The 25,464-nt window shown below is 57.0% G+C and overlaps 1 protein-coding gene across 1 annotated transcript; it reads left to right on the top strand.

Moving 5' to 3' along the window:
• The first annotated feature begins 210 nt into the window (after nucleotides 1-210).
• Nucleotides 211-15,644, top strand: OAT (ornithine aminotransferase). The gene is made up of 11 exons (XM_045854413.1): nucleotides 211-317; nucleotides 5,163-5,246; nucleotides 5,785-6,096; nucleotides 7,650-7,874; nucleotides 7,978-8,073; nucleotides 10,363-10,490; nucleotides 11,072-11,194; nucleotides 11,784-11,912; nucleotides 12,633-12,746; nucleotides 13,740-13,884; nucleotides 14,996-15,644. Exons 3-11 carry the CDS (start codon nucleotides 5,895-5,897, stop codon nucleotides 15,154-15,156), a joined length of 1,323 nt encoding a protein of 440 aa, XP_045710369.1. The 5' UTR covers nucleotides 211-317; nucleotides 5,163-5,246; nucleotides 5,785-5,894; the 3' UTR covers nucleotides 15,157-15,644.
• The last annotated feature ends 9,820 nt before the right edge of the window (nucleotides 15,645-25,464 follow it).

Below are 25,464 nucleotides of genomic sequence, written 5' to 3'. Positions count from 1 at the left end.
GAGGGAAAGGCAACGGCCAGGTGGGCACCCAGGCGCAAGGACCCAGGAGCGGCCCACAGCAGCCAGGCCCAGGGTGCGCGCGCGCGGCTCGAACCCGCGGTTCCTGGCAGCATCTAGAGCGCGCGCGTCTGCGCTTGGCCGCGCTGGCGGGGTGGGCGGGGCGAGGGGCCCCAGCCCTCAACATCAGCCAATGGGCGGCGAGGGCGTCTTGGGGGCGGGGCGGGAGCCTCGCTTTAAGCTCCGTGACGCGTCACCCTCTCCGCTCCAGTTCAGTCCAAGCCGCGCGCGTCCCGGGCGGTTCTCAGAGGTGCTGCCAGGTATCCGCGTGGGTGTGGCGGGGCCGGGGCTCGGAAGGGGGCCTGGGTACCCCACGAGGCGGCGGGGCGCGGGCGGCTCTGGGCCGGGTTCCGAGGGAGCCGCCGGAGGGGGCGCGCTGGGCCTCGGCGGGCGGGCGGGCGGGCGGGCAGGCTCCGCCTCCGCGGCGGGGGCTGCATCCCTGGGCCGCGGAGCCGCGGGCGAGGGCGGGAAGCTGGAGGCCGAGTCTGTGGATGTGGCACTTTCTCTTTCCAGAGCGGACGCGTCCCCCGCCCGCTGGTCCCACGCTCCCCAAGGTGTCTGCGTCTTGGCTCCGCGCCACTCGAACGCCACCGGGTTTCGGGGAAGGAGGCGTTTGGGCCCCGGGGCGTGGGGCGGCGGCTCGGGGCGCCGCGGGCCTGCGTTCCCGAGGTCGGCCTGGAGGGTGCATCCTGCAGACCACGTAACTGCCCAGTAGGCGGTGGCTTCTGTTGCGGGGCGGGGGCGCCGACGGAGACCTCTCGTGCAGCCTCCGGCCTCTGTAGCCAAACTGCTTAACACTCCCCTCCCCCAAACTTCCTCTTTTTTTTTTTCTCCCCTCCTCCAGCCTTTGTCCGAATAAAAGGTTAAGGAAGTAGAGCCTACCTTAGAGCGAGAAGCGTGCAGGTTAATTAGATGGTGTCGAGGGGCTGGGGCCAGCAAGGGTTCCAGCCTGACCGCGGCGTTGCTAGGGTTCCTCTTCCACCGCGCGGAGCGGCAGCACTCTGCGGCTGACTTCGGTGGGACGCCGTCTCCTCCCGTTGTCACTCGCTGTATCTCTCATCTTATTTTTTTGTAAAGGTTTTATTTATTTTTGGAGGAGCAGGGAGGGAGAAACGGAGGGAAACATCCCCGTGTGGTTGCCCCTCGTGTGCCCCCAACCGGGGACCTGGCCTGAAACCCAGGCCCATGCATGCCCGACTGGGAATCGAACCAGACACCTTCCAGTCCACAGGCCGGAGCGCAGTCCACTGAGCAGTACCAGCCAGGGCTCCCTTACCTTCGTGTAGGGTTCAGCCTTACCTGTTTGATAAGTTGTGGGAGGTTAGGGGGGTTAAGGAGGCGTGACCTGGCAATGCAGTGGCTTTATTTGAAGAAATGACTCATCTCCAGTTTCTCGGGGTTTGTGAGCGTTTCTGTAGGCAAACTAGTTCACCCAGTGGGAGCCTGGCACTGTTCTTAGGTGTGTGATCCAAATTCCTTAGTTCATTCGAAATAAACAGGAAAGGAATGAAAGACTTCTTTCATTAGAGGATTCTGGTTTCTTCAGAGAATCTAGTTCTGACTCTGAAAGAGATCCAAGCATGCAAGAAGAATTTTTTTTTTAAGATTTTATTTATTTTACGGGGGGGAGGGAGGGAGAAAGAAAGGGAGAGAAGCACCAATGTGTGGTTGCCTCTTGCTCGACCCCCTACTGGGGACCTGGCCCACAACCCAGGCATATGCCCTGACTGGGAATCGAACCAGCGACCCTTTGCTTCACATCCCACGGTCAATCCACTGAGCCACACCAGCCAGGAAAAGAAGAATTGCTTTGATAAAAATAAGACAAATAAAAAAGTGTATTGTTTTGGGTTTGTAATTTCTCATGGTGTTTGAAATTAATTTTGCATCCTTTCTCCTCCAAACCCATTAATCTTTACATATTCAAAATTCTTTAAAAAAGATTTTATTATTTATTTTATTTTTAGAGAGAGGAGAAGGGAGGGAGAGAGACAGGGAGAGAAACATCAATGTGTGGTTGCCTCTCAAACGCTCCCTACTGGGGACCTGGCCTGCAACCCAGGTGTGTGTCCTGATTGGGAATCCAACCGGCCACTTCTTTTTAAAAAAGATTTTCTTTATTTATTTTTAGAGAGAGAAGGGAGGGTGAGAGAGAGAAACATCAATGTGCGGTTGCTGGGGGTCACGGCCTGCAACCCAGGCATGTACCCTGGCTGGGAATCGAACCTGCGACACTTTGGTTTGTAGCCCGAGCTCAATCCACTGAGCCACACCAGCCAGGGCTACATAGTAAAAATTCTTAAAAGGCATTTTTTCCCCCTCAAAGAGGTTTAGTTGTATTTCCCCTCCTACTCCGCCTTTACCACAGTTACTTGTGTGCGTATTTTACGGCTTTGCCGGAGTTTCTGAGGACGGGCTGAATCGCGTACATTTTAAAACCCTGGCGAGGGGGCTGGTATGTGGTGACAGGCGGAGGGTGCTGTGAAGTGGACACTGTTCTTGTCCCATCGTAGCGCCTGAGGTGTTTGCCCGTGACGCACTTCAGTTGAATTTTAGCCAGATTACATAAAAAAAAAAAGATAACAAAAAAACACTTTGGTTGGCAGAACTTTTAAAAAGGTTGTATTTGTTGTAAATGGTTACCTCAAGAAGAGTAAATATTTGACAAATGTAGTAAAACCAAGTTTACTCAAGTGGAATATGTTTAGTGTTCTTTTGATGAGTTTACTCTGGTTTTTCTTTGAATGAATTTAAAAAATAGTGTTTCATAGTGTTTGCTAAAGGAACTCTTCAAAATGCAGCCTTTTATGGAAATTCTATTTTAGGTATGTTCTAATGTAAGTAGGGCTGGTTAGCTAGGAAGGAGTGAAGAGCAGCTTGAAGAAGGACTTTGTTAATCATTATGTGGATTACTGAAAACATCTGATATTAAAAGTTTTGCTGTCAATAGAAATTTCCTTTCCTTAGGACCCGAGTGTGGGCTTTGGTGAAATGCATGATAACGGCCTGGAATGTTCACACTGGTGTACTTAATCTTGACTCGTGAAGGTCATTGAATCTAGTGAAGTGAACTTGGGGTGGAAAGACTAGTTACACCATGTCTAATGTCCTTTTAGAGCTAGGTCCACCTTGGTTAGGGATGGGTGGTTTTTCCCTCTGTGTCTCTGTCCCTCTGTTTTTTAATCTTCACCGGAGGACATGTTTACCAACTTTAGAGAGAGGGGAAGGGAGGGAGAGAGAGAGAGAGAGAGAGAGAGAGAGAGAGAGAGAGAGAGAGAGAGAGAGAAAGAAAACATCAGATGAGAGAGAAACATCAATTGGCTGCTTTTGTAAGTGCCCCGGCCTGGGCTGGTACCAGCAACCCAGGCATGTGCCCTGACCGGGAATCGAACCTGTGACCCTCTGATCTATGGGACGACGCTCCAACCACCTGAGCCACCCACACAGGGCAGTTCGTCTCTCCCAAGGGCCTTCTTTACCGCTGTTGCTGACTTGACTCCTTCAGGAGGCCTGTGTCTAAGTGGGCCTCACCCATGGACAGACAAGGAAAGCCGACAGGATCCCAAACCAGGGCTAGGTTCTGGATGCAAAGGGGATTTCAGGACATAGTTATTGTCCTTTTAAGGAGCTTAGTAGCACCCTGGCTGGTGTGGCTCAGTGGATTGAGCTCTGGCCTGTGAACCAAAAGGTCATAGGTTACATTCCTTGTCCAGGCACATGCCTGGGTTGTGGGCCAGGTTCCCAGTTGTGGGTGTGTGAGAGGTGGCCAATCGATGTATCGCACATTGAAGTTTCTCTCTTTCTCCCTCCCTTCCCCTCTCTCTAGAAGTAAATTAAAAAAAAAAAAAAGAGCCTTGTAGGATTCTGATAGGGGGACGGGCATTAAGACAAGTGTCCTGAAATGTTTAGACCTGTGACAAAAGTTTGGGCAAGGTTACCTGAGAGTCTTCAGGAGGGTTTTAATCAATAGAAAAGTTTTACTGATTTTTAAAACAAAATTTTATTTTTTATTTTTAGAGAGGGGAAGAGAGAGAAACATCAGTGTGTAGTTGCCTCTTGCGTGTCCCCTACTGGGGACCTGGCCTGCAACCCAGGCATGTGCCCTGACTGGGAATCGAACCGGTGACCCCTTGATTGGCAGGCTGGTGCTCAGTCCACTGAGCCACAGCAGCCAGGGTTTTTTTTAAAGAAAAATTGCCTGGTTTGAAAAAGAAGCCACGTCACTGTTGATACCTGTGTTGCAGAAACTGGCTAGTTCTGCGAGGTTCGGCACTTTAGCATCATCTGGCCGAGTCCTCGGTGACCACCCGAGTGGCTCCCACGTCATTTAACCAACGGAGAGGTCGGCGCTCGGGAGGACTGTGCAGAGACAGGCACCACCCTCCCCCGGCCAGAATCCAACTCCTGGTCTCCGCACTCTGGGCTCTCCACTCTCGTCTCTTACTCTGCCAGGCCTTTGTGGGAGATAAAATCATTGATGTTGGCTATTTTAAAAAAATATTTAATTTATTGATTTCAAAGAGAGGGAGGGAGAAGGAGGGGGAGAGAGAGAGTTGTTCTACGCACTGATGCATTCGTCGGTTGGTTCTCGTGTGTGCCCTGGCCCGGGAGCGAACCACAACCTTGGTGTGTCCGGGACGACAGCTGAGCTTCCCGGCCAGGGTCTCCTGAGTATTTCGTACCCTGGAACCTCGTGGGTGAAATTACTGGTCTGAGAATGCAAACACTTCCAAGGCTTTTCCGACGCCTGTAATTCTCTTCAGAAGGCAGCTCAGCGTGCCCTTGAGAAGTGCTGTCTTTTATTATGAATTCGGTGAAGGCAAAAAATGGGCTTAAATTTTTAGGTGGTCAAATGAAGCATTAATTCTTACTGAGTAGAGCAGAAAGAGCCCGAGAAATAAAGTTAAAAACCCATGTTTCAGACTTAGCAGTAGTCTTTGGGGAGGTTCTGTCTCTGGCACCTGGACCTTTTTGCTAGCAGCCGTGTTCAGTGTGACATTTCTGATAGAACTTTTTGTTTGTTGTTGACACGTCCTTCTGTGAGATACAACCTTAGGGCCCTTCTCCTCCATCATGCATACAGCTATCTCTGCATTTCATTTCAGGACTTACTGGACCCCGAAGACCGTCCCTGGCCTTGGGCTGACCGTCCGTCTCCCCTTCCGAACCGTGGGAAGGAAGGGTATCTGGTGAGTGTGTCGACCGAGTGCTGGATGGCGCTGGGTGCTTGCTCCTTCCCCAGCACGCTGGGTTTACTGCGCGCGCCAAGTCGGAGCGGGGCCAGCCAAGCCCCGGGCGTTGAGCTTTGCTGACTGGGCAGCTCGCTGCGTGCTGGGCGATTGTGCCCCACGGGTAAGTGCCTTTGAAGGGCTGCTCCGTCTGTCCGCACGGTCAGACACCAACCTTTGACCCGGCTGCGGTTCAGCCTTGCCTGACCCCCCGGGGCGAGGGCCCTGTCCTTGATGTGCTCTCAGCACTGACAACTTAAAAAAAAAAGTGTGTGTGTATTTATTACGAAATCACCAGGTGGTACAGAGGTGGGGTGCACCTGAGAAGTGAGAGCCCCTGGCCACCCCACCCCCCAGCCGATCGTGTTCCTCGTTCTCTTGGACTGTAGCCCGGAGGCTGCGCCGTGGTAGCACTGCCAGGCCTCGCCGTAAATATTTGTGTACTCGTGCCCCTTGCTTCCCACAGGCTGTAGTTCTCACGTTCTTGATTTCTCGGCAGACCGTGGCGAGCGCTCAGCAGCAGTTCAGCGAGTCCGCACCCACCGACTCCGTCTCGACGCCGTCCCTCTCCTCCAGACAGATCCGTGACGTCCCCGCTCGAAGGACGCCATGCTCTCCAAACTGGCCCGCTTCCAGACCGTCGCTGGGCTCTGCCGGGGGGTCCACTCGTCGGCCGCTTCCGTTGCCTCGGTTGCGACTAAGAAAACGGCCCAGGGCCCCCCGCCGTCCTCCGATTACGTGTTCGAGCGGGAAGCCAAGTACGGCGCGCACAACTACCACCCCTTACCCGTGGCCCTGGAGAGAGGGAAAGGTACGTTGCGAGTTATCCAGAAGCCCTCCTGCCCTGCTGCAAACCCTTCGATAAACATCGCTTTTGTGTTGGGTTGGCCAAGGAAGGCTGGATGGTTTTTCCTTCAAATAAAAGACACATTTTTCATTTTGACCAGTCACTTTATTGATTTGGCTGTGTTCCGTATGTCGGCTGTGTCCCATGTGGTAGAACATGGACTGTTCCCAGCTAATGTCTTGACTGGATCGCGGTCATCCTCCACTGGTCTGCCCGGCCGGGGAGCGCCGTCCAGCGAGGACTCTCCAGCACGAAGCTTCGCAAACCACTTTGACACGTTCGATCTGTGACAGCGCCTTCTCCGCACACCGCACAGGTCTTTTTTGAGCCTTTCAGTTGTATTTTTATCTTTCTTGAAAAATGAAAGCATAATATGCCAAAAATGTTGTGTTTTGTTCCATCTTCAACATTAAAATGGCTGCACAAAAATTCACCAATTTTGACAAGTTTTTTTTTTTAAATGCACGCTCATATGACAGCTGTCACATGCATTGTACCAAAATTGTTTCGAATGAAGTTCCAGACAGCTAAGTGCAACTACAGCCATTTTCTAGAAGGAAACCAAATGAACTTCTTTGGCCAAACCGGTTGTTTGCTCAGTTTACATTTCTCCAGAGGCCTTTGGTTTCTGTATCGTGATGCAGTAACCCAGCACTCACTGTGAGTGTCTCGAGTGCTGGCTGTGTCCAGTGCCATGGGGAGGGCGACGGCGACCTCAGTCTGTGTGTCGTGCAGAACGGAACATGCTTCAGTGAAGCACTGGGATACCGCCTTCGTTTTCCCCTTTAACTTCTGTCTTGGTGTAATTTTAGAGTTAAAGAAGTTGCAATAGTAGTACAAAGAATTTCCTTCTGCCAAACTATTTCTGTAGCTGCTGTACCACTCTATACTCCCACTTGCAATAAGAGAGTTCCGATTTCTCTGCATCCTCGCCAACGTTTGTTTTTCTTTCTTTTAAAACATTTGTGATCGTGGTACGGGGTGTGCAGTGCTGTTGTGGTTTTGCCTTTCGTTTCTCCAAGGACTCGTGCGTGGTGTTGAGCGGCTTCTCATGGGCTTGTGGGTCATTCGTGTGTTCTCCTTGTGTGGCGTTTACTCTTCGGAGAGATGCCCACTCACGTTCTTTGCCCGTTTTCAGTTGCGTTGTGTGTCTTTTCGTTGAGTTGCGGAAGTGCTGGGTACTAGATCCTTGTGAGATACGTGACTTAGAGAGATTTCTTCCTATCTTGTTGGTTGTTCCAGTTAACCTGTCACGATGTTTATGTTATGTATAACTCCTCCCTTTAAGTTCTAACTTTTTTATGTCACACTGTTCTTGTTAAATGTTAATTTGAGGCTGGACAGATACAATAATTCCTTATACACCAGAGTTTATTATGCTTGAACTAAAACAGGCCTTACCCACAGTGCTAGCAGTCTTTGTGGACTTTATGTGATTTTGTGATTTCCTGAAATTATTTTCCGATCTATCCTGGATTTTGTGGTTTTCCGCAGCTATTTTCCCTTACGTGTTTTAGGTATTTATGTGTGGGACGTGGAAGGCAGGAAGTATTTCGACTTCCTGAGCGCTTACAGCGCTGTCAACCAGGGGCACTGCCACCCGAAGATCGTGGACGCGCTGAAGGACCAGGCCGACAAGCTGACCCTGACGTCCAGGGCTTTCTACAACACCGTCCTCGGGGAGTACGAGGAGCACGTGACGAAGCTGTTCAACTACCACAAAGTTCTCCCGATGAACACGGGTAAAGCGTTCCGCTTCCTCTTATCAGCCCAGGGGGAGCAGCTTTATTGTTCTCCGGTGATCTGGAGCACCGCCAACCACCGAACCGTTTCCTCTCCCGACAGGCGTGGAGGCCGGGGAGACGGCGTGCAAGCTGGCTCGGCGGTGGGGGTACAGCGTCAAGGGCATCCCGAAGTACAAGGCGAAGATCGTTTTCGCAGGTGTGTGCGGGTCGGCCTTCTGCGGTCTCAACACGCGGCGTCCTCGTTCACCGCTTTAACAACGTGCCGATGAGATGCGTCCCGTGCGTGTGCTTCATACATGACGATGTTTATTTGCTGAGTGTTTCACAAAACATTCTTTTCTTGGGTTTATTTCCAAATGTTCACGTATGAGATTTTTCTCTTTTAAATAACTTCTTGCTCCTCCCTCTAAAATGAGTGACTGATTTATTTCTCATTTGCTCATCTGCTGGCTTCGCAGCAGATTTCCGTTACTTAGACGGTCTGATGGTAGAGCGTTTTGGTTAGGGGGCTGAGCTTGGTCTCGTTCCAGTGGGGCCGTCTCCCAGGTGTGATGCGAAGCGTGAGTCTTCGTGTGTGGTATGCTGTGGGAATGGGTCCCCAGAAGTGGAGGGGGAGGGGGCTGGAGTCGCCCTGGGCGCGCCCCCCGGGAAGCGCTGAGAGGAGTGAGCCGGACACTGGTTTGGGAGACGCTGCAGCTCCTCGCGATGACGCCAGCTGACTTTGGGCACCTTAATGCCGCTGTTTGTTGATAGACTGTGACATTGTTTAAAGCTTTGATTTTAATTTCTAAAAGCAGACCGTGGATAAACTTATCACTGCACATGGTCAAAAGTCACTCTTGTAAGAGTCAGTCGTGAGATGCTTTGCCTTGTGAGCACGTGCGGCAGTGGAACGACAAACCCCACAATGTAGTAGAAATCCGGGGTTCAGCCGGCGGCCAGCGGCAGTCGGTGCTGCGGGGACAGACTGCTACGGAAGCAGGAGAGATCTTTGCCCAGCTCTGTGCCCTGCCGTTTTGAGACCTTGCGCCTTAGTTCTGGGACAACATAACTGTGTCTTCCAAACAAAAATGGACTTTCTGGCGGTTTTTATTCTTACCAATCGTATCCCGTCTCTTAGATTATTAGCAAAGCTGTTTTCACCCAGAGACAGAAGGCTGCCCCTAGTGGCCAGTCCTTGACACTGCAGGGTGAGGCCGAAGGGTGAGGCCCCCAAGGCTGGGCGGAGGCTGGGCGGAGGCTGGGCGGAGAGAGCAAGCAGGCTCACGCCCAGTGTGTACGGTTTCTCTGAACACGCTGGTCAGAGTCGGCGTGCTGCTGCCTGTGGCCCGGCGAGGTGGGGGTTCCTCGTAGGTGAGACACGTTGGAAGAGCGATGTTTAGAGAGGCTATGAAGCCAAAATACAGTGAGTCAGTAGTGGGTTTAATGAGTCGGTGGTGGGAAGATGTTAAAAAAAAAAAAACAAAAGTAGGAAAACCCGCGAGTCTCTCTCATTCTACACTGTTGTCCTCCCTTCTTTGGATTTAACCCGGTTGAAATGACCGCGTGCGTTTGTTGTACGTGACGGTGTTTCTCCCGGGGAGCGTGTCAGTCCCGCTCACCTGTCTGTCTTCCCATCTCCAGCGCGCAGCGCGGCGCCCTCACGGAGCAGGCCCTCAGTCCAGTCAGAGTCACTAGTGCAGGGAGTCAGTGGGTGGGAAGTGCTTTTGTACAAAGGCAGGTGTCTGTCATTGGCGCACAGGAGATCACAATACCACGGAGGGCGAAATTGAAGGTGTTTGGATTGCCTGAGGGCATTTTCTCCAAATGGAATGTAAAATTCACTCGGTAGACTAGTGAGCCCACAGCTAAGTAGTTTTTAAAAGGGTTTTTAAAAGGAAAGTTGCTAATTCTCTATGAAGGATGCTCTCTTTCACTCCACTGCCGCAGGTGCACTGTCTCCAGAAAAGCAGGCGTTGTGTCTCAGTGGTTAGGGTGTGGGTCAGCGAGAGGAGGGGCAGCTGTCCATCCTCGGGCTCTGCGTCCCAGTTGGGAGGTCAGGAGCTCAGTGTCTAAAGGAGCGGTTGTGAGGCCAGACCTTGGTGGCCTTGGGGGCCATGGTGTTTGACATCAGACTCATTATAACCAAGGGAAGCTCCCTGGAAGCTCTTTAAAGCAAACTCTTGGCTTTTCTTTTCTTTTTGAAAGATTTTATGTATTTATTTTTAGAGAAAGGAGGAGAGGGAGAGAAACATCAATGTGTGGTTGCCTCTCACCAGCCCCCTGTGGGGGAGCTGGCCCGTAGCCCAGGCATGTGCCCTGACTGGGAATCGAACCAGCAACCCTTTGGTTTGCAGGCCGGCACTCAGTTCACTGAGCCACACCAGTCAGGACCCAAACCTTGCTTTTTCAAAACTCAAACTCTCCGAAGGTATTTTTGGGGGGACTGTGCTTTTTAAATTTACGTGTTCGTTTGACATAATCACTGTGTCTTTCTCCTTTCTAGCCGGAAACTTCTGGGGTAGAACCATGTCTGCAATCTCCAGTTCCACAGACCCAACCAGTTACGATGGGTTCGGGCCGTTTATGCCAGGCTTCGAGATTATTCCGTACAACGACCTGCCAGCTCTTGAGGTGCGTCGCTGGCGTTGCGAGCTTTGGCTCGTACTCAGTGGGAATTAAATGTGTGGGATGCATGCATTACACATGGATGTGACCGATGGAAACCTGTCTCACTGAAGGCAGGCCGAGATTTCCGGCCGGGTTCTGTGCCGGCCAGTTAGTGCGCAGCTGGGGGACCGAGTTCCACGCTCTAACCCCGACGCCCCACCCACACTTTAGATTTGCGTCCTGTATAAGTACTAACTGGGCGAGTCTCTGTGTAATTACTGGACAAATTACTGAGCTTTCAGCTAGCTTTAGAAAATCAAGAGTGGAGAACTTGTAAAAACAAAAAGATTCACTTAAAACGGCTTCTAAAAATAGCCATTTTCTCTGATGTTTGGCTCCAGTGTGCTTCCCCGTGTGTTAGAAAACGCAGGATGGAGCACCTTGAAGCTGAATGAAGTGTTTGGGGTCTCTGGTAACTGAACGCCAGTCAGAAATGTTACATTTGTTCTCCACAGGAAGTTGTGCACGTGCTCTGGGTGACTCCAGATAGCCCAAACAGGCCAGAAAGGAAGTGACCGAAATGTATCGTTCCCTTTTTCTTGTAGCGCGCGCTTCAGGATCCAAACGTCGCTGGGTTCATGGTGGAACCGATTCAGGGCGAAGCGGGCGTCATTGTTCCGGAGCCGGGCTACCTGATGGGCGTGCGGGAGCTCTGCACGCAGCACCAGGTCCGCGGCCCCTCCTCTCCCGCCGGCCACCGGGGTCTGTCCCTTAGGGTTCTGGCTGATGGGCCGCGTGCAGCGGTGACCCAGCCTGTCCACTAGGGGGAGACAGCGCTCCCAGAGCGTCAGCCCTCTCGGGGTTCTGCAGCAGCCTGTTCCATTCCTCGCGGGCCCTTGTCCTCTGCTGCGACATTTACGTCCCCCTCCCCTTCCCCCCAAGCTGGTACATAGTTAGTAGCAAGTAAAGGTTCAGTAATGTGTGTGGAGTAAGCAAGCGAGTTAGTTTATTTCCAGAGAGCAGTTCTATTCGAAGGCCCCGAGAAAGCCCTCACGTGCCGTGGGTGCCTTTCCGCCACGTGGGACCTGCAGAGAGGGCCTCGGGGGAGAGTGGCCTGACCCGGGGACACTGGTGTGTGTGTCCGACAGGGTCGTCACCGGGCACTGTTGACACGGGCGATTAAAGCACGTCCTCGAGTATGAGGGAATGGCAGATGTCACGTTCATGCGTGCGGGGATGGGAGGAGTCAAACAAAGACCGCCGTTTCCCCGTGGGAGCGGAGGGGGTGACTACTGCTGCTGTGCTGCTCTCCTCCAGGTCCTGTTTATCGCTGATGAGATACAGACGGGGCTGGCCAGAACCGGCCGCTGGCTGGCCGTGGACCACGAGAACGTCAGACCCGACCTGGTCCTGCTGGGCAAGGCGCTTTCCGGAGGCTTGTACCCTGTGAGTTCGGCGCCCACCCCCCTTGCTGTTCCCCGCGCTCGCGGAGTGCGCCCCTCAGATGTGCTCCGCGTCCGCCGGGCGGGACGGCAGTGCCGTTCCTGCAGCTCGGTGCTGCTCAGCGCTGCAGGTCCCCGGGAAACGTGCGGGGGCACGTCAGAGCCCCACGGGTGGCCCCTTAGCCACTTTGGACTGGAGACCTGAGTGGGGCCTTGGGGTTTGCTGCCGCGTTTGCTTTGGGTGGGAGCGTTCCCCCCCAGAGTGCTTCTGTAGCCCCCCCACTCTTTCCCGTTGTTCAGAAGCACGACGTCACTCGGTGCCTGAAGCCGGGACGGGTTCACGCAGAGATGGGGAAGATTCCGTGTTTTGCCGTAGCTGTGTTCTTGGGCGTGCCCTCGAGCCAGCCGCTTGCGCTGGGTTACAGGGCTCAGAGGGACGGCACGGGACAGTCAGCTGTGGTCCCTCGGGAGCAGCTGTGTCTCAGTTCTGGAGGGCGGCCGCGCCGTGCCGTCGAAGTGGGCTGGCTGTGCTGGGGGGATGCGCTGGGGCACCCCCCAGCTCATCCCTGGGGGCGAAGGCGGCCGCCGCAAGGCCCTTGCTGCTCTGTTGAAGCTCTGTGTCCAGTTTGCCAGCAGCTTCGTGCGTCTTTGTGTCCCCGGCACGCCGAGACTCGGACCGGCCCGTCTGCGGAGCGGTCCGAGAGCCCCGACCTCTGCCTTTCAGGTGTCGGCGGTCCTGTGCGACGACGACGTCATGCTGACCATCAAGCCCGGGGAGCACGGCTCGACGTACGGGGGCAACCCTCTGGGCTGCCGTGTGGCCATCGCTGCCCTGGAGGTGAGGCCGGCATGGCCGGGCGGCGCTGTTCCTCGGGTGGTGCTGAAGGGGCCGTGAACTCCGAACCCAGGGCGCGCTGAGAGATGCACGAGGGGCAGAGGAAGGGCTTTGGGGCGTGGCCTTCGCAAAAAGTCCTGTAACCTTGGCGTGGAGGACAGGGCCTGCCATGGGTGTGCGGCGTCTGCAGTCCCCGAGGCTTTGGTCCCGTAGGCACTGGGTGGCCCGCCCACCCAGTGGGCGCCTGGCCCGCCCAGGGCTCGCTCTGTGACCAGGTCTGGCCACCAGGCCTCTAGCTTAGCACACGTGGTGTTCTCTAAGCGTGTCTTTGAACACTTTCAAGTGTAGTACTTCCGTGCCTACCAAAGGCATACAATTACGTGATTTGTAAGGATGGCCTTTTAAGGGGAAAAAAGAAGGAAGCTCTATTACAGTTAAAAAGTTAAACTATATTCAGTCCATTGATTTATGCAACTAATAAGAATGTATCTGCCCTGGCTGGCATGGGTCAGTGGGTCGTGTGTCGTCCTGCGAACCAAAGGATCCCTGGTCTGATTCCCGGTCAGGGGGCGTGCCTGGGGTGCGGGCCAGGTCCTCAGTTGCAGGCACACGAGAGGCAACTAATCCATGTTTCTCTCGGCCATCATCGATATTTCTCTCCCTCTCCCTCCCTTCCCGTCTCTCTAAAAATAAAGAATCTTTTTTAAAAAAATTAAAAAAAGAATAGGATATACTAGTTGTCTTTAACGAGTTCTAAGTCTTCCCTTGCCACTGAGGCAGACGGACGACGGGCTGCGACTGAGCAGGGCCCCGTCTGAGCCCGTGCGTGTTTGGTTGGAAGTTGGGCTGGCGTAGGCTTTGCAGAGTTGAAACGAAAGTTCAGGCCTTCAGTCAGGTTCTCCCGTTGCGTGTGTTCCCCACTCCCCTCCGGAGCACACTGGAAGGAAAAGGCAGCTGTAACGTGTGTGTGTGTGTGGGATCTCTCCCCCGACGCAGGTTCTGGAGGAGGAGAACCTCGCCGAGAACGCAGAGAGGATGGGCGCCCTCCTGAGGAACGAGCTCATGAAGCTGCCCTCCGACATCGTCACCGCTGTGCGCGGCAAGGGCCTGCTGAACGCCATCGTCATCCGCGCCACCAAAGGTGCACGTCCTCCCAGGGTGTCCCCTGCGTGGGGGGGCCCCAGACACGCCTGGCATGTTGTCTGGACGCTGGGCTCCTCCAAAACCGCTGGCCGGCCGCCTGCTGGAAGACCGAGTGTTGACTCAGGCCTGGGACCATCCGGTTTACCGACTGGTCTTACAGAATGCCGGCCCTTCCTGCGGGTGGCGCGTGGAAGTGATTCATTCGCCCCCGTCTAGTTCCTCTCTGACGGCCGTCGTTCCGCCCGGGGTTAGGTGTGGGGCGCCTGGGGACGCACACTCACTCCTGTCCGTGCGTCTGCAAGGAGCGCTCCCCTTAAACGCTTCCTCGCCGCCGCCCCCCCCCCCCCCCCCGTGTCACTTTAAACCTTTGCCGGTGAGCGGGGCTGTAGGGACGGCACCGATGAGGATACGAATGGTGAAGGTGGTGCTGAGGATGCCCTGAGCTGCCACTCGGTTAACCGTTGGGTGTTTAGTGCCTCCCCTGTAACCCTGAAGGGTTCCCTGCGGGATTTTGTCGGGATAACCTTTCCTTTTAGAGCAGTGATTTCAGCCTCGGCTGCATTCAGAAATACCTGGGTGGCGGGGCTTTCATAAAAGTTGCTCCAGCCGGAGGACTCTGATTCCGTGGGTCGGGGGCGCAGGCACGGAGTGACGGCGGCGTGCCGCTGGGGCTGGGGACCGTGCTCTCTCGAGACGCGCGTGCGGCCCCGCAGGTCGGGGCAGCTCTGTGTGAGGGGCGTGCGGCGTGCGCTGGGTTCGGGTGCCGCTCGTTTTCTGCCAGTCCGCTGTCTGTGTCATGCCCAGTCCCCTTTGCACTGGGTCCTCGTGTGATCAGTACGGCAGCCTTAACGCATAATTTTTTTCTTTTATGGAAAACTAACAAAAACCGTATGTCTGCTCATACCATTCAAACCTAGTGATGTGCTTGCTGACAAGTACCTTCTTCTTTAAGACTGGAACAAAGCAGTCTGTGGGCCGAGCCGTCTTCCTTGAGTGGGAGTGGGATTCCGCTGGCCGGGCCCCCTCTGCCTCAGGGGGCCCCCCCTGCGGCGGGGGGTGTCGGATGAAGCGTGTGTCCCTGATCAGCAGGCGTGTCTGTTTCTCTCCAGACTACGACGCCTGGAAGGTGTGCCTGCGGCTCCGGGACAACGGGCTCCTGGCCAAGCCGACGCACGGCGACATCATCCGGCTGGCCCCGCCGCTGGTGATCAAGGAGGACGAGATCCAGGAGTCCGTGGAGATCATCAACAAGACCATCCTGTCTTTCTGAGGGCGGCGGCTGCCTCCCGCGGGGCCCGGGGCCGGCCCGGCACAGGGTGCTCGGGCCCGGCCCGCCCGGGAGCCTCTGCATTCCTGCTCTCGGCGCAGGCACATTCCACTCCCCTGTGTCCTCAAGGACACATGTGTTTTTTGTAACGTGTGCGTTTTTCAGCTCATGCGTGCCGGCACGGCCGGCAGTGTGCCGTGTCAGGGAGCAGCGTCCGCGTGCGACGACGCAGCGTGTCCGTGAGCTTTCTGAGGGGGCACGCTCCTGCCTGTCTGTGCACGGGCAGCCTCCTAATCAAGCCCCGTACGACCTATTTACGTTTTTATAAGTTTCCAGCTGGTGTAAATGTATCATGTTTAAAAAGTTATATACGAGACTGGTTTTACTGGTGTAACCTTATGAAGCTGAATCATAGTCATTGAATTTTAGGAAGGATGAAATGGTTAAGCTTATGTAAACTAGTAGATTGAAATAAAGTTCGTATTAGCTCACACCAGGATGAGTGTCCTTATTTTGAATGAAGAATTATTGTTTCAGCCCTGGCTGGTGTGGCTCAGTGGATCGAAAACCAAAGGGTCGCAGGTTCGATTCCCAGTCAGGGCACGTGCCTGGTTTGCGGGCCAGGTCCCCAGTCGGGGGCACGTGAGAGGCAACCGCACATTGATGTTTCTCTCCCTCTCTTTCTCCCTCCCATCCCCTCTGGGGGGGATAAAAGTAAAATAAATAAAATCTTTTTTAAAAAAAGAATTATTGCTAAACATTCCCAAACTGTGTTTTAAGTGTTGATATAATTTGCGCAAAATACTTACAATCAGTTGCTCTTTAAATTTAAAATAAAGCCTGTATTTAAAATGTCTGCTCTCATCGTCGTGCTGTTACGGCTGGCGCAGCGTCACTGGTTGGCATTTTGAAGCTCACTGAGAATGCTCTGCCTGCTGTAACCGAGTTTTCTAAGAGCGCTTCCGTGTCCTCGGTAATCTCTACAAACACGAAATTGTAAAACCTCTCTGACGATGCTCCCTCCTCCCCTTTCGGAGCGATCGCCTTTTCCTGGGGACCGTGCCGCGGCAGTCTCCGCTGCTTTGCCGTTGCGCTTTCTGCAGTTTCGGGTGCCCGTGGCTTGTCACCCGTGGCCCACCCACGCTGGTCCAAGAATGTTACACGGAGGGTCCAGAAACAAGCAGTTCATAGGTTTTCAGCCGTGTGCCCCTCTGAGGAACACGGCAGGTCTCTGGCTGCCTCGCTTTGTCCTGTCCTGGTGGGCATCGTCTTTTCGCCCAGTGTCCCCAACCCTCTCCCCTCCCCGAGTCACTGTGGGGTCGCAGTGCTTGTGTTCAAGTCACCCCCACTTTTCGGAATGGCCCCCAGGTGCACGAGTGGTGTTGCCGGCAAGTGGGACACGCCGCCGGGAAGCTGTAAAGGGCTCCCGTTGAGTGAAAAGGCAAAATCTCTCGACCTAGTAAGGGGAGAAAGAAAAAAGTGCGCCGAGGTCCCTGTCTCCAGGAAGGACAAATCTATCTGACGGGGTGCGGGAGGCAAAAGATTTGGGTTGGTTTTGCCATTGCACCCCAGACCGCACAAGTGAGGGCCACACAGTGCGTGGTAAGGGCCCAGTGAAGATGGGAAGGGCAGTGAAGTTGCGGGTGGCGGGTGTGGACAGAGGACGCGTCCCCACTGTGCCAGAGGCCCTCAGCCTGTGCCCTGACACGAGTGATCACATTCACGTCTCTTGCAGCATACCACTATAATTATTCTATTTTACTAGGTATTGTCGTTAATACCTTACTGTGTCTGTTACAAAATAAACCCGTGTATGTATAGGAAAAACTATATATAGGGTTTGGTGCTACCTTCAGTCTCAGGCATCCGCTGGAGATCTTGGGATGTATTTCCTGTGGGTAAGGGGGAATGCTGTATCCTTTTTACCAAAGTATCCTTATGATGTTTAACTTTTTTGCTGATGAATGGGGTAGTTCGGGTGGTTTTTTAAAGACTATTTTTAGAGAGAAGGGAAGGGAAGGAGAGGGAGAGAAGCATCGATGTGAGAGAGAAGCATGGATCCGTTGCTTCTCGCGTGGGCCTGCAACCCAGGCATGTGCCCCGACTGGGAATCGAACCTGCAACCTTGTGCTTTGTGGTGCGGCTCCCACAAAGGGAGAGTACCGCACCGGTCAGGGCTTGGGAGCAGGGGCACTGGTCCATGTCCCTTGAGCATGGCTGAGAGGCTCCAGGTGTGTGAAAGCACTTCCGTTCAGTTCTAACTTGGGGGATAGCCATTCAAATACACACACACACACACACACACACACACACGAGTATCTGCAGGACACGCCGACGCAGCTTCGTCTGTTTAGGAGAAGCTCTTTAAAATATTTTCCACTGCTTTACTGTGCCATGCATGTGCGAATGACTCAGAGGCGTTTTATTGGCCCCCGAGCCTTTTCCTGATTGACTTGCAAACGAGATGCTTCTTCCTCCTGCACGTTGGGCCAGGCCCTCAAATGGTTCATGAAGACTCCTGTCTCATACAGACAGGGAAGGATGCTGTGAGACCCGCCTGCACCCTTTTTCCCGCAAAGCCCTTGTGGCTCCGGAGTGCCCAGCCATGTACTTCGTACTGACCTGGAAGTAATGACCTCCGGGAGTGGTGTCAACAGAAACACACGAAGAGCACGGGGAGCTGCAGGACCCGTGGGGGTGGCCAGGGAGGGGCCCTGGGTTGGCCCTGGGGATCTGTTGCCAGTCCTTCCCCGCTCCACTCAGAGGGGAAGGGACCTGCCACGTGCACAGAGCCTGTGGTGGCAGAGCTGGGTGGGAGCTGGTGACGGCCTCCCGGCTCCGCTGCCCGTGTGGCATGGGGGCGGGTTTGCTCTCCCCACTGCTCAGGGGCCTCAGGCAAGTCACTGCCCGTCCGTCAATGAAATGAGCGGGTTGCATTAAGCCCGGGTCCCTTAGCGAGTGGCCCTGGAGGGGCCGAGCTGGTTTCCGGAGGTGGGGTCCTGGCCTGCCTCGGTGAGCCTGCGGCCCAGCCAGTGTGCACAGGGTCGGGGGTGGGGGCCGCCGTCGGCAGCTCTGTCAGCCCTCAGAGGGGCCCCGGCACAGGACCCGGCAGAAGGTTCCACGTAGAGACAGCCAGAAAACAGCCATCGGTTTTGTCAGCTTCCCACTCCCCGCCGGGGATTTTAAGATCCCTTATGACTCAGTTTCCCCCAAAGGCAGTCCCTCTCAAAGGGGAGGCCCCATTTCTGCTGAGGGGGGCTTCGGCTCCGGGAGAACGACAGGGTTGTGGCGAGTTGTCCCTCCCCTCCAAGATCCAGCACCCTCCGGCAACTCCACAAAACCCGGCGCCAGGTCTGGGTTCGGCCAGACCCACGCGAGGGCGCAGAGCCCAGGCGCTTCTGGACGGCAGGGGGCGCTGTCCGCAAAGCTTTGCGCCTGGCGATCGAGAGCTGCGCATGCGCCCTCGGAGAGCCGGGAGCCAGCGGGCGGTCTCCAGGTCCCCACGCGGCAGAGCCGGCCGGGCTGCGGGCGGTGCAAGAGGGCCAGGGTCCACGGGGTCCGGCCGGAGCCTTGCGACCGCACGCAGAGCGCAGTGGACTTTTTGTAAGAGTTGATCATGATTACATGTGCTCTTTGTAGGAAATTCCAAAATGTAGAACCAGACCTCCCACGGCCGCTCCCCGCAGTCCTGGGTCCCCACAGCAGCCCTGCAGAGCTGGCTGTTGACAGGCCCAGTCCCGGCTGGGGCAGACAGGTGTCAGTCTTCCATAGGAGCTGGGGCTTGAACCTCGGGGAGCCCGGTGCCCACATGGCCCAGTCTGTGCTGCACGCTTCACAACTGCGACCTGTGGCAGGAAGTCTCCAGCCCCAGAGTGGCCAGGCTGGCTTGGTAAGCAGGGCCGCAGCCTGTTCCAGAGGTGCGGGAGGCAGTTCCCACCTCTGGCTCCTGGTCTGCCCCCCTACCTGTGCCCCCAGCCCCAGCCCACCTGGGGGAGTCACCCTCCCCTAGAGGAGGGGCTGGTTTGCCTTTGGGAGAGGGTAGCCACAGGCTCTTGTAGGTGGGGAGGGGCCCTGCCTGCGTCTGGAGGAATGGCTGCCTCTGAGAAGCCTTCTGCAGGTTGCTCTGTCTCAAGGTGGGGAGCTCTGCACCCTTGGGGAGCCGTGGGGGGGTGCAGTGTTCAGCTGCAGCAGCGGGGAGGGGGGCTGGGGGGCCCATTTGCCAGACTGTCCCCCTCTCACTGGGCTGGCTGGCTGCCCTTTTCACCTCCAAGCCTGTCTGTTTGGGTGGACACACCCCCTGCAAACAGCCAGCCCAGGGGTGTCTGCGGCCCCGGCCCCGCCTGCGGCCAGCCGCTTCTCCGGAGGGAAAGGCAGCCCCGCGCCACCCCTTGGGCGCACATCGCAGCCCTGAAGGTGGGAGCTGGGAGGCGAAGTCAGAACTGCCCTGAGAGTAAACAGCTGAGGACCCAGTCTGGCCTGGTCAGGAGGCTGGCGGCCACAAAGGGACACTGTGAGGGATGCCCCGGAGCAGAAGGGGCCCATTCAGTCCTCCCAGAGCGGGACTTGCCTGCTAATTAGGTGGGGGGGGGGGACCCTAGCGGTGGGTGGGCAGCAGGAAGGGGAGAGAAGGGGGGGAGCTGGTGACCCTGCAAGGGAGAGCCCGCTGCTCCGACCAGCTAGAACCCGAAGTCTGAGCACAGCCTTGCAGGCCAGCTGCTCCAGAACCTCGCAGGGGGCTCGTTACAGACGGCGCTGCCCCTTCCCAGGCCTCTCTGCAGAGAGGGCGGACCTCAGTTCCGGGTGGGGGCTCGGCCTGTGCCGGCCCCCGGCTGTGCTCTGTGGGGTCCGGCCTTCAGCATGGCTGCCCTCCGCATCCTGCTGCCTGTGATCGGGGTGCGGGGGCCGGAAAGGGGGCCCGTCCAGCTCTGGGGTGGCCGGGGGCCTCAGGGGCAGGAGACACCACACCAGTCGTCGTGTTCCTGTCCTCAGGGCACTGGGCACACACGCTCACGTTCTCCGCGTGCCCCCGAGAGAAAGCGTGTGAAAATGTGGTTCTTTCCCCTCACAGCAGGGGGGTGCTGGGGTGCTCCTATGGCCCCATTCCGCAGGCGAGAAAACTGAGGCCCCTCGAGGTTAACTGACTTGCCCAAGGTCATGCACACTGTGCCGGGGCGGGGCCTTTCCCCACGGGTCTGCCTCGTGCGGCCCGTGGGCGGGGCCTGGGCGTGGTGCTGTGAAAAGCTGCCCGCAGATCTGACTTTGCATCCCTGTTTTGAGCCCCGGTCCAGAGAACCACTTGCCACCTCTCCCCGTGCCCTCAGTGCACACGGGACATGCTTCAGGGCCACCCAGGGCTCTGCGTGCGGGATGAGAGGGACGTTCCCCTAACGGCACTGATGGACAGCCCCTGGACTTCCTGGGAAAGGGGTCCACCTCTGTGCAGGGACACGCACCCGTCCCAGGGGCACTCTGCTGTCCGATGTGGCGGTGGGGGCGGGGCAGGGAGGGGGGCACAGCTGCATGTCATTTCTAGACCCTCCTGGGGGCGCTGCTACTCCTGTGACCGCATCAGCTCGTTTGCTGAAAAGCGGTCTGGATGAGTCTTTTGGGGCACCTGGTGGGCTCGTTTGTGGTCACCGGACTGTGCCCATCCTGTGCACCTGGTGTGGAGGCCAGCACTTGGTCGGCTCTTGTTCAGGGTTGTTTGGAGGGTGGCAAGCGGATCCTGAGGTGGGGACGAGGGGGGCAGCCCGCTGCCCGCTCTTGGAGTTGGGGCCCAGCACCCAGCAGGCTGTGGTGGTCCTGCCGGGGGTGGGGAGAGGGTGAGCGCCGTCCAAACAGGGTCGGGGGGGTCCTGAGCAGCAGCGGTCCTGGGGACCCCCTGCAGCACCCGGGTGGCTCTGTCTCTGGAGGGCTCTCGCTCCCAGCCCGGGCTGGGCCTGCCACACGCATCTCCATACCAGACGGCTCACATGCTGCTGGTGGCAGCCAGCCCGAGAACCCTTGGACCGAAACGTCAGGGGTCCGGCCCGGAAGGTCTGGTCCGTGATGACGGCAGTGCCGTCCATTATCGGGGGAATGAGCAGTTCCACCGAGGACAGCTGTGGACAGACCGGTTTTACTGGGACAGAATCCGACCTCAAAGTTACGGTTACTTGTGTAGCACCAGCAGTTTGGGATCCACAATTCCACAGTCTTTTCTGAGTGCCTACTGTGTGCCAGGCGGGGGGTGGCCGAGCTGGAAAGGACAGGGAGCACCCCCGGGGGGGGGTCAGGGAGCTCCATCAGGGGCAGAGAGCAGATTGGGCTCCCGGTGCTTTGAGTGACAGGTTGGGGCCGCCTCCTGCAGTTCCGGTCTCAGGTGGGGCTGGTCTCCACGGCCCCCTGGGTGCCTGTCCTGGCTCGGGCAGCACAGGCCACATGACTGGGTGACTGGGGCCCCACCCGACCTCCCCAGCAGGCTGCATTCATCACAGTCCTCACCCCGGGAATCCACGCCCACCAAGCAGGATCCCTGACAGGAGGGCTTTGATCTCCCCATCAGGCGTGATTGATGGCGCGCCCTCCCCGACAGCGCTCGCGAGAGCAGATCCTCTTCGCTCGGAGAGGTGCCTCCTGTTGCCGTGATTTACTGTGCTCACAGCGCTGATGTTTACAAGGACCGGCATATTTATTCAAGTGGAGGAGCCCGCTCCCCCCAGCGCATATGCGGAGGAAAGCGGGGGAGTTGGAGTGGGGGGGGGCGGCGTTCGGAGGGAGGGGGAAGCGGGCTCCCTGGATCTCTGCGGCACACCTGCCCGCCCAGCCGGCATCTTGGACGGGGGTCCAGACAACTGCCAAGAAGAGCTGGAGATGGATTCATTTCAGAAACTGATCGGCAATTTCAAGTTCATCCAGAGACGGTGGGCATCTTACAGGGCTAGGAACAGTGCCGGGGGCCGGAGAGTGGGAGCAAAGGGAAGACAGGCAGAACCTCAAGGTCATGAGGAGGGAGAGACCAAGGCAGTAAAACTCAGGCAAACCAGGATGGGAGAGGAGTCGGGGAGGCGCACGGAGAAGCAGGGGCCTCAGGGAGGACCACGCAGGAGGGGCAGGGGCGTGGAGTCTGACCCGCAAAGGGGAAGGGTCAGGCCCAGGGGCTTGGCGGCAGGACGTGGGTGTTCCTTCCTGGCTGCAGAGTGGGCAGACCTGATTGAAGGGAGGCCCGGCTGGGCGACTCACTGCCCAGGCCACCCCCCGAAGGGGCACCAGAGTGTCACCGAAAATCACAGGCACAAGTGCAAGCTCGGGGCCAGGAGGTGGACAGAAACAGCGGCCCCACCACATGGTCACGTGTCTCTGCTTTGCATAGTGTGGGAGCAGTGGCCCCCCCTGTCCCTGCACTGGACGAATAACAGTGAAACCCCACATCAAGGGTAGCAGCCAGAAGGGACCGAATTGCCAGCCTTCTTGAGTCCCTGCTGCTTCGCTGGCCTTCAGAGCGGGGCGCATGCCCCGAGCTACAGGACATGCATGAGTTCGCTCCGCATCCATGAGGTGGGGTGGTGGGCCCTACCTGCTGAGGAGGCGGTGACTTGGGACCGAGTGGCCCGGGCGAGGCCTTGGGGGTCTCCTGGCGGGTGTCTGCCCCTTGGGTGAGCCTGTCACTCCCAGCGAGGCTTTCTCGTCAGCTGTCACGCCTTTGAAACAGTCCTCGTGTTGGTCCGGAACTGCGGCCACCCCGGGGGGGGGGCCAGGGGAGTGACTGTACGCACTGCATCGGGGGCGGGTGACTCTAAAGGGGCAAGCCCCTGTGCGCCGCCCCCCCCGTGGTGAGTCTCGTCCACTCAGGATGCCCTCCGCCAGCCCCCCACCCTGGGACCTCTGCTGACGGTTGGCACCCGGTCCTGGACCCCAGAGACCGATGACTGGACATTTTGGTGGTCCAGATAGGCCCTCGGTGTCTGAAAGGCTGAGGGGGAGGCCTCTTTGCTCAGGTGTGGACTGTGCCGGGGATGCCAGGCGCCGTGGGTGCGGGGCTCAGCTCTGCCCCAGGCTGCCCACCTGCGCCGCCGCCGCCGCCGCACCTGCGGAGCCCTCGGACCCGCTCTGAGCGGACCAGGAGGCAAGAGGAGCTCTGACTGCATTATAAATGTGCTCTACTATTATAAAAGTGATCTATGCTCACCGAAAAGCACTTAATGTAGAAAAAGATACAGGAGTGCAGAAAAATCGTCCATAATCCCGTCTCGCCGACAGAGCTCCCGGTGATATGTTAGCCCCTCTCCTCCCGGGCGTTCTGTCTCCGCCTCGCCTGCTCTGGCTTCCCGACGGGCAGCCCCGGGGCTCCTCGTGTCTGGCGCCCATCTCACAGATGGGGAAGCGGAGGCCTGGGGAGCCACCCTCTACTGTCGAGCCCCAGCTGACGTGTGTCCACTCGGCACTGGCCGCGGGAGCTGCGTCCCACGAGGACATCCTGCCACAGACTGGGAGTCTCAGCCCCTTCAGGGGAGAAGCAGGGGAGGGAGGGTGCCCCCCACCCCCCATTGCCTTCATAGCCCATGCCCCCTTCGCCATTTCTTCAGAACTTGCCTCAGCCAGAGCGGGGCCTTTGGCTGCACCAAGAACACCTGAGGGGGGAGCCCAGTGAACTTGGCCTGTGCAGCACTTACTCTCCCTCTGTCCACCTGACGGTGACCCTGGAAGGGGACCTGACGGTGCCATGGGAGGGAACTCTCACCAGCATCCGGGCTGCGGCTCTATTGACCAAGGGGCTCACAGGCCCCTGACCAGGAGCTGCCCCATTCACAGGGCTGCCTCTCCGGGTTGGGGGCTTTCCTCTTAGCTCCGCACAGCTCCGCTTTGCTTAAAACGGGTCCTCAGTGCAACCAACCCGGATGTTCTTACCGTGTAACCTGCAAGATCTAGGATCCAAAATAATTTACCATGTGTTCCTGGTGGGATCCCTCATGCTGTTACACAGGAAGTGTCCCAGTGCCAGTGCGGCCAGTGCGGGGTGTATGTTATTTTTTAGGTGGACTCCCAGCAGGAAGTGACACCCCCTTGCTAAATGCAGGGCGACAGCACAGGATGTAGAATTAGACAAACCTAGAGCCCATCCTGCCTCCAGCCTTTCGAGCTGTGTCTGCTGCTTTTGGCAAGTGGCAAACCTTCACCGATTCTCAGCGTCCTCATCCCTCATCCCTGACGGTGGGCAGGGAGCTCACCACGGCACCAAACCAGTGGTTGTGCGTGCTTGGGGCCCTGAAGGGTGGTGAACCATGGAACAGGGTGTTTAGAAAGAGATCAGCTGTCTCCAACCTGGTGTCTCATTGGTCAGCGGCAACACTGTCCACGGCCCACTCCTCCCACTTCTAGAAACACATCCCAGGAAAACAGTCCACGATGCAGTCAACACGCTGTGGACTCACAGGCTTTTAGAGCCCGACGTACAAGGTGGAAGATGGGGAACAGCCCACACACCCAACAACAGGAGGTGGGCTCCACGAAGATTATGGGCACTCCTTGTTTCGGGCTGTTACATGTTCAAGACCGGGCTTCCAAAGAATCTTCACGATGTGGGACGATGTCCGCAGCAAAATGTTCCGTGGGTGGAAATCGGGTGTAGTCAGGACCCAGGCGGAAGCGCAGCTTCATCCAACCTCGGGCAGCTGCCGTGGCCAGGGTGCAGGGTGCCCCTCGGGGTGATGAGGGGAGGGGCAGCGGGTCTGAGACCAGGGTCTCTGCCTGGCAGGAGAGGGGACCCACCATCCGTGGTTGAATCACGTCCTCACGTGTCCTGGCCGACTCTGTCCTGGGCTCCACCGTGCTCAGCACTTTCTCTGCATCCTCACTGAGCTCTGTTGTTCAGAGTATTCTACCGCAACGAAAAAACCCAGTTCAGACCAGCCTGGGCTAAGAAGAACGCTGATCGGCTCACAGAACTAAAAGGTTCCGCGGTAGATTTAGCTTCGTGCCCATCTGGAGGCTGGGGGGTGTCACCCTGTCTCGTCCCCCCTGGGCTGGCGTGTGGGGGCTGCGTCCCAGGCTCACTGTGCCTCTCTCCATCGCCCTGAGGTCACGGCCGGGGCGGCTGCCCGCAACCAGGACGTGCGCCTTGGCCTCCGCAGCAAATCCGGCAGACACGGATGGTTCTGCTCAACCAGAAAAACCCCGGGAAACCTTGGGTGAGCTCCCCAGGGGCCCGTGTCCTGTCTCAGCAAGCCGGGGACGACTCCAGCCTCCGGAAGGTGGACTCCGTTTCCAGGAGGAGGAGGAGGGGTGGTGGGGAAGACGGGAAATCCTACGGTTTATTACAAATCTTCCATCTAA

This window comes from Phyllostomus hastatus, unplaced genomic scaffold (genome assembly GCF_019186645.2).
Source record: "Phyllostomus hastatus isolate PE091 unplaced genomic scaffold, TTU_PhHast_1.1 phas_scaffold_1066, whole genome shotgun sequence".
Lineage (NCBI taxonomy): Eukaryota > Metazoa > Chordata > Mammalia > Chiroptera > Phyllostomidae > Phyllostomus > Phyllostomus hastatus.
The sequence above is the reverse complement of the archived record's forward strand: the minus strand, read 5'-3'. Positions and strand labels throughout refer to the sequence as shown.